Genomic DNA, 9,000 nt, shown 5'->3' with positions numbered 1-9,000 from the left:
GTGCGTGCGTGTGTGTGTGTGTCGCGTGCGTGAATATTGTTCGTACATGCATTTATGTAAAGCGCCTAGAGCTATGTTTACACGGGAGTGTAAATAATCTTCATTATTATTATTTTTATTATTATTTTTATTAGGGTTAGGGTTATGTCTCTTCTGTGTTGTGTTTGTTGATGTAGTCACTCGTTACGGAAGTCCTTCCGAGGTGAGTTTTATCTCCGTTAGGGAGTCTATTTCATACAATAAAGTCGAACCTGCTTTACCGACCACCTGTATGACTCGAGACGAATATCTGTACCAATGCCCTCTTTACATGTGTACGTTTTTACATTACTTTTCTCCTCAACAATGAGCTGCCGTCTAAGACGGCTTCAACTGCACGTCCATCTTAACGGTGTAGTGGTTAGGCTCTTCGCTGTCGCACGCAGGAGACCCTAAAAAAAAAGAAATAATAAATTAATAAAATGATTTAAATAATAGTAATAACGATATTTGATAGCATTTGTAACGTGCAAATTCTCAAAACTACTCCAGAAGACCTGATAGCATTCTGAAACTATTTATTTCAACTCCCTGAGAAGCATACAGTGTAAGCCGCCATTTCATAGACGCTGCAATACTAACACACTGGCAAGATCTTTCGCAGTCTATGGCCAGGTATCTATTCCCACTTAGATAAAGTGAGGAAAATTCATGAAAAGTGCCTTTGCCAAGGATAAAACGTCGGGCCTGAGGCTCAAATTTCATGATTACGAGTCCTGTAGCCTAACCACTAGACTATCGACGCCCAAGTGATGAGGAAATTTTAATCGAATATCTCGGACTTTTTGCTGGGATGTTGTATTCCTCTCAGCTCGAGCTGTCCCTAACAGGCAGGATCGGGAATGATCTAAACAGTGTCAATTGGGGTGTAAATACACTTTCACTAAAAAAGGAAAGACTTGTTGTATAATCATGTACAGTAAATTCGGTATTAATATTATCGGAAGTGACTCAAATCACCCAAAGATAAAATTCAATAAAAGGTAAAGTGTGATAATGAGTAAGATTGTGATGGTGTCTGAATATATATTTTCTCACGCAACTTCTTAACGATTTTGGAGATAGTAATAAAACTTGTCGATTAGACTAAATCTTAGTTATAGAGTGGACTAAAGTGAAAAAGAGCAGAATGAAGCTATATACCGAGAGAGAGAGAGAGAGAGAGAGAGAGAGAGAGAGAGAGAGAGAGAGAGAGAGAGAGAGAGAGAGAGAGAGGGAGGGAGAGAGAGAGAGCGAGAGGGGTGGATCGAAATTACGAAAAGCCCAAACATCCCTCCACATTCGCCCAGGATCGACAACAAAAGAACCAGACAATAATCTGCTTCCCTACCTTGACAGATATTCTTGGCGTCGTGATATCTGGCCGTGGTCTCAGAGACGTACACACAGATTGTCGTCCCTGCGGATATCCAGAGGTTCACGAACTCCTGTGACTGGTCGCACGCTTTGGCCAGGTAGAGAATGCCCTCTGCCGGACTAGGGGGCTGCTCACTGAAGGAAAACGCTGAACCTGGAGTCAATGAATGGCTCACGGTTTTTATTTCTTGAATTAGGGATACTTTGGTAACATAAGATATATGTAGCAGCCTGAGGAAATCAGAGATAAGTCCCATTTAAGGAAAATTGAGCTATTGACAAATGGAAAATACAGGGTGATAAAAAACAAGCACCCCAAAACCAACAACCAAAAAAACCCCCCAAAAACCCCAACAAACAAACAAACAAGCAAATAAACAGAGAAGAAGAAAGTTTACAATATTTTTTCTTAATGTCTCTCACGAAATGTATTCTAGAATGTTATAATCTGGAACAGACGCAGATTTAATTCATTCAAAGGGAATTTATTTGACATAGATAGTATGAAATAAGAAGAAACGTATTTTCGAAAACGGAAACGAATTTCAAAGACTAAAACCCATAAATGCAAAACGCACTAATCAACAAAAAAATATTATAAGGAAAGTCATGAAACTGTTGGTTACCTTTTTGGTCTTCCTTTTCTTTTTAATATTTAATTTTTCCATCTCTGTAACATCATTAAACAATATTTCTTTCTCTTACAAAGTAAAAAACGTAACATTTATTTTATTCAGGAATTCCTAGAACCAGTGCTCTACATGTCCTCTTTTGGACTAGACTCATGTTGAATGTGTCGTTCGTAATGTTCAGAGGTGGACAAACACAATGACCCGCCAACCCATAAGTATATAAAGTCACACACATTGTATATATTCTGTATAACTTGGCTTCTAGAGACAATGGGTGGATGAGGTGCACCATAAACAGCATTTGTGGAGTTTACATATCCTGAAAGGTGAACATGGACCTTGCAACTTAACCAAATATGTCAACGAGGAAATATTCACGTCTATCAAGACTATCAAGGAATCATGAGTGAACGCATTCCTATCCACTGATTCACGTAATCTCGGCCTAGCGCACAGGAAACTGGTAGTTAACTGTCGTAGACGAAAATCTTTTTTTGAGAATGTGGACTGTTGTGATGTAGGGAAGTCTTAGCTACACGCATCGTCTATGGAGAGACGTTTTACGGGGCCCCACTACTAAATTCTGCACCCTGGTGACTTATAAAGGGTTGCAAATGGTGTGTGTACTATCTGAAGTAGTTGTTTTTTCTGGGAATTGTTTAAGGTTCTGATTCTCTATAGGTCCACACTGACGGTACGTCTCTACCAATGGCACCACAGAAGGCCCCGAGGGCACTTACGTATTCTTTACGTACATTGTGCCGTGACACCCAAAAGGGTATAAGCGGCGGATAAAATAAAGTAAGAGTAAGCTTACATTATGCGAACCATTCAAAATGAGCTGGTGACGTGGTAACGTTTAATACGAAAGACTCTCTGCTCTTTACTAAAACTTAACCGCGACCTCAGCAAGGCAAAGAAAACTCGAGAAAACTCTTATATTATCTGCAAACTTCTGTTGACTTTTTAGATTACTATAGCTTGCAATAAGGTGTCATCGTTTTGTCTAATGCGGGCTGGTGCGTTATGCTACAAAAATGGGGACATGACTGAAAATTGTTGTTTATTTTACTCACAATACTGAGAAGAAAAAAACCTCAACTCTTCAGATTTGAAACGTATAGCTTCAGTGTGGGAGAAGATATAGATCTATTTACCCCCCCCTCCCCCCAAGAAAAGTTTTGAAGTTTTCTTGCTCTCTTTATATCTTTGGGTCACCCTGCAGTTTCCCCATCACTGGCTTGAATAAGAGGGGGAAAAGTGACAAAAAGTAAACCAGTTTCTTTTTTTATATCTTTTTAACACCTGAAAGGTTTTCTCCTAGCACGGACTCAGATAGGCCGAACAGGATAGCTTTTGCTTACTGCCCTTTTCCCGTAAAAGAATGGTATATCTTATAACATCAAAAAAACCCAGAGGCAAAGCGTCTATATAATCAAATAATCACTGCTTCCCTTCCTAATTTTGAAACATTGTCGCAGTCAAATTCACCCATAGACGTAAACCTCATAAATTAAATGTAAAAAGACGTTCATAATCACCAATGAACAATAGACTATGCCTAACCTTCAAAACCGTTTCATTGCCACAGAAATAGCCCGTTCGCCCCTATCGGGCCACTCCATAAGCAGTCAGAAGCTTTGATTAAGTAAGCTTAAAGTGAGACTTGAAGAGTCAACCAATAGATTTGAAGGGAACATGTGCATAGCAGTCAGAACTGTTTCATTGTCGCATATACCCTGTTCACCCCTTTCGGGCCACAGTTATAAGCACCCAGACGCGCTGATTATCTAAGCGAACTATTACACTGGTCGAGTCTACCTCGCAGATGTGAGGGGAACTAACTCCCCGGTGCTCCGACTACACTGCTAGTGCTTGTTTTTTTCCTCGACTTTTTAACGGCCTATAATCAGATCGTGACCTCGATTATGACAGCGGCTCCTGGCCTCGAAAAGCTAGACAAAAAACAGCCAAATGTGAAATAAGAAAAAAATAATAATTGGCGTGCTCTACCAAAGTGTTTCGGCTGTCTGGTACAACATGCCATTGTAGTGCTGACATCTGTGCTTCTTTCCTTGGTGTTCGTGTGTTCAAATCTAAAGTTAAATTTAAGGTTAGTTAGAATAAATATTTAATGAAATACTTTCCCGATTGTTTTAGTGGTTGAACAAGCATACAACATGAATTCAGGATTTGTTTTCATTCACAACTCAAGAGTTGCCGCCTCCACTGCCAGTAAGATTCTTGTGACTTGTGTGAGTATGATATCTCCAGGCCCTATCTGGTCCCATTTCACTTTGATTACCCTGTCAAACAAGTCAGCCTTCGCCCCTTTAAAAACCATATTATTTCTCCCATTTGTAAGGCGTAAAAACAACTTTAAAAAAAGGCAGATCCTTTTTAGCATAACGTCATGACATCTGTTTGAAAAAATTCTGAACCCGGCCATCGACCTTGAGACCTGGGTGAGAGGGAAGCTAGACGGTATACAAATCGAATTTCACTAGACACTGTGCTGCTAATGTCGATTTATCTCATGTCAACAATCTCTATAACTCAACATCTGAGGTGTGGATCCTTGGCTGGTTCTCAAAAGAAGTGATGAAAGGCTAGAATGCCTTTAATCAAATACCCAAGCCATACTTTTATTTCTACCTCTATAACTACATGTAAAACTTAGCAACTGGAACTCATTCATCAATTTAAAAGCATCTCTGCTTGTAAGGAATCGATTAGACGAAAGGGCAGGATAACTAGCTAAGAGGCGAACACATTTTTCTTAAATAGATCTACTCGTATCCTTTGTTGTTGAAAAAAAAAGTTTTAGTAAACAAAACGGCGCTGACATGATAACGGCATTCCAATGGTTGGAAAAATAAAACGACCCCCCCCCCCCCGCAAAACAAAATATTAACAAAAAATAGAAGGAGAGAGAAAAGTACTAGCTATCAGTAACACCCTTCAGCCACCCACATTTTCAGCTCCTGGTACAGAAAACTATTAACCACCATGATAGAAGGTTTTAACTAACTTGTGTCAAAAAGCCATTGTGGTTTGAGCCCTCAGATGTAAGCCCTCGCCATGCACTCAAATCCCATGACTGGGAGATAATCCCCCGAGTTGTGCAGCAGCCATCAGCAGCCAACCACCTGAATGATTAAAAATTTTACCTTTTGTTTATAAGAAAACGATATATTTGACTGCTTAAGCTTTGTGCCTTCGCAGGTGTTAGAATTGATAAAAACATGAATTGCTTAAGCTGTGTCGATTGGATCGTAATATTACGACAAAACTCACCGGGTGTGCATGTCTTCGTGGCGTTTTGGTAGAGAAAGCTGTAGCAGTCCTCAAATGTCGCCAGGCACGTCATGGCACAGGAAACAACTGATGAAGACGTCCAGGTTCCTCCTTGGCGAACTATCGCTAGCACTTGGGTTCCGCTTTGCGAGCGTGTGAATGCCCGGTTTCTCACCTGGATTTGGGAGGTAGGTACAGCTGGAAATAGACAAAATATGGTCAATGACCAAATGTTAAAGTTAAAGTAAAACGGGAACGAAAAGTATTTCAGTTTGAATTTTTCACAGTAAAAGATTTAAAAAACCAATATTATGTGCCGGGAACAGTATTTAACCGCAGCATTCCCTTCAAGCTGTATTTTATTATTATTTTTTAAATAGTAAACATAGCGTGCCTGAACCTACAGAGAAAAAAAGAAAAGCAAAAGTAAATCTATTTCGTGAACCTGTTTTTCTATTCCTATTTGGGGCAAATTTATATTGGATATCTCGATATTTCTGGCGGGAGGCCTGACTGGCAGGACCGAAGCACAATTCCGAAATTAGCTAAATTGTGTCGATGGGGGTGTAGCAAGGTGGAAAAATCAAGTGCCATACGAAATCTTGGCTTTTGTTTTGACCCTGATTTTTCCATGAAAACACTTGGATTTAAATTGATCAATAATTGAAAGAGACATTTTAACATCTAAATCCAAATTGTTCAAAAGTTTTGGGGCCAAGATGGCAAAAGTCCTTTCACCCAACATTGTTCTGGGCCTTGGCATGCAGAGATTATGGTCTTTCGAAGATCTTAAATTACAAGATGGTGCATACGTTTCCATAAGTTCTGAAAGATAATTTGGTGAGCACTGATGTAAAGATCTATAAACCATACACAAAATTTTTAATTCAATGCGCTCTCTCACTGGCAACCAATGGAAGGTTTTCAAAATATCATGGACATGGTCTGAAATTTTTCTTAAAGTCACAAGTCTTGCTGTCTGTTTTGAATCATTTGAAGTTTGAAGTCTGGCAAGAGTAGAATCTGGAATGCCAAAAAGAAGGGAATTACAATAATCAAAGTGACTTAAAATAAAAGTATGAACAAGAATTTTCGTGGCACTTTCATAAAAAAATTTCCTTATTTTACCAATGTTTCTAAGATGGAAGTGCATGGTTTGACAAGTTTTAGTGACCTGTGTTTTCATGAAAAAATCAGGGTCAAAATAAAATTCAAGATTTCGTATGGCACTTGATTTTTCCACCATAACAGTTGCATTGCCTAGATCCAAACTCTCAAATTGTACATTTTGATCCTAAGTTATTTGTTCCCTTTAAGATTATTTCTGTCTTGTTTTCGTTAAGTTTAAGTTTATTGTCAAACATCCAATCCTTGATATCTTGAAGGCAGTTTTGAAGAGTTGAAATCTGTTGATCTTCTTCGCCCCAGTTGATTGGTATGTACAGCTGGGTGTCATCGGCAAACAAGTGAAGTTCAAACTTGTGTTGCATAACAATATCAGACAATGGAGTTGTGTAGTGTAAATAACACAGGCCCAAGGACTGAGCCTTGAGGGACTCTATAATGAAGCTGAACTGACAACAATCTCACACTGCCAGCCTCTGATGTAGTATTGCCATAAGAAGATGTAAGTTGAACTGATTTGGATCGGTCTTAGAGATAGGATTCCAGCCATTTGAATGCAGATCCTCCGATGCCGAAGTATACTCTGAGCAGCTGTAATAAAAAGTCTTGATCGATGGTGTCAAACGCTGCTCTCAGGTCAAGAAAAATAAGGACTGCACACTGTATTTGATCAGCGTATCGGATGATGTCATTGTGTACTCTAAGGAGGGCAGTATCTGTGCTGTGAAACTCTCTATAGGCTGATTGAAATTTAGCGGCAAGACCCTAGGCTGAAAGATAGTTTTTGAGACGTGATGATACTAGCCTCTCCAGTACTTTTGATAAGGAATTCAAACTGGAGGCTAGACGGTAGCTGCTCATGAGGCTTTTGTCTAAGTTTGATTTCTTGAGCAGTGATGTTACGAGAGCATGCTTAAATATGGGTGGGACATAAGCCTCTTGGAGACTGCTGTTTACTATAAAAATTAATGCTGGTGTAACTTCTGCAACAGTGTTTTATCAGCAAAGTTGGAATGGCATCTAACAAACAGGTCTCATGGGCAAAGGTTGTAAGTATCTTGAAATTTTCCTCATTTGTTGCAGGCTGAAATTCATTTAAAGATGAATTTAAATTTGCAACCTCTATTTCAGTTGGAGTTTCACCAAACTCGTCTCTAATCTTTATAATTTTGTTGTTTAAGTGATCAGTGATCTCTCTGTGGTGTTGGGTTGACTGTACTTTCATGATGTAAGAGGCCTGTAATGATTTTTAAAAGTTCTTTAAAATTGCTTCTATTGTCATTGATTTTATTCTGAGCCTGCTTCACCTTGGACTCTTAAAGAAATTGTTTTATTTTCAATCGAGCATTTTCTGTAGCTATAGCTAACGGCAGTTTCAGTTAAAATGAGTCCAATCCTTACGGAGTCTACACCCGGGGGCTATATCGTTTATTAGTGGATTACATTTTACCAGATTTCACACATAATTAATAGCAAGCATATAGAGGAGTCTTAAAATACGCAACTGAATGTGAGAAAAAAGTTTCGTTGCCATGGAGACGGTGGCCATACTGGATTTTGTTGAAATGTTTTACGCAATGAATAACGCACTTATTTTTAGATGAAATTGTGTTGGCTTTTTGTTTATTTTTTTGCCTTCATGTAAGCAAACAATAGATCTACAAATTTGTCTGTTGAATTTTTCGTGAGTGAATTACAACATTTTGATGATTTATTTCCTGAGGTAGTATTCACGTTTGCTAAAAATCCGTGAAAACCCACGCTCCAATCAAAATCTATTCCATATTGAAAATTCAACTAACAGACATTTAGTTTTTCATCTTTTCTTAATTCTGTAACAATTTCATGAAGACTGAATGAAAATGGTTGAGTTATTTTAAAAAGTACACACATATATATATAATAGAAAAGTGAGAGATTGACTTTATGAGGAAATGGAGGTGACTAACTTCCAGGTATCAGAAAAAAATGCTTTAATGGGTTCTTATACGATGAAATAACTGTAAGAGTGGCTGAAGAAGCCAAACATGCCTACATCTCGAAATCCACATTTTTGAGCCGATACGGGACTTTTAAGGTGTAGCCCCTGCCTCCCCCCTTTGAAGAACAGAAACATTCAATGACTACTTAAGCAAGTGTTCAAAAAAGTGAGTGTGAACAGCCCTTCTGCAAGATCATGATGATGATGATGATAATGATGATGATGATGATGATGATGATGATGATGATGATGGTGATGATGATGATGATAATGATGATGATGATGATGATGATGATGATGATGATGATGATGATGGTGATGATGATGACGATGATGATGATGACGATGATGATGATGATGATGATAATGATAATAAGGATAATAATAAATTTCACTTATGCAGCGAATTTCGACAAAGAAAGTTTTGTATGTGCTTTTAAATAATACAAAGAATACGAGCACCATACGGTTTAATAACAATCATTTCTCTTCGTCTCTCTTCTTCTCTCTTTCTCTCTTCTCTCTCTCTCTGTCTCCCTCCCTCCCTCCCTCCCTCCTTCCCTCCCTCCC

At 38.6% G+C, this 9,000-nt stretch overlaps 1 protein-coding gene across 1 annotated transcript in view; it reads right to left on the bottom strand.

Moving 5' to 3' along the window:
• The window catches only part of LOC101850724, a 27,514-nt gene that overhangs the window by 14,593 nt on the left and 3,921 nt on the right, over positions 1–9,000 (bottom strand). Inside the window, exons 2-3 of the mRNA XM_005099840.3 lie at positions 5,325–5,522; positions 1,370–1,549 (exon numbers count right to left, since the gene is read on the bottom strand). Coding sequence (XP_005099897.1) covers positions 1,370–1,549; positions 5,325–5,522 — 378 coding nt within the window. The remainder of the gene's footprint in view (positions 1–1,369; positions 1,550–5,324; positions 5,523–9,000) is intronic.

Source organism: Aplysia californica, unplaced genomic scaffold (genome assembly GCF_000002075.1).
Source record: "Aplysia californica isolate F4 #8 unplaced genomic scaffold, AplCal3.0 scaffold00227, whole genome shotgun sequence".
Taxonomy (NCBI): Eukaryota; Metazoa; Mollusca; class Gastropoda; order Aplysiida; family Aplysiidae; genus Aplysia; species Aplysia californica.
The sequence above is the reverse complement of the archived record's forward strand: the minus strand, read 5'-3'. Positions and strand labels throughout refer to the sequence as shown.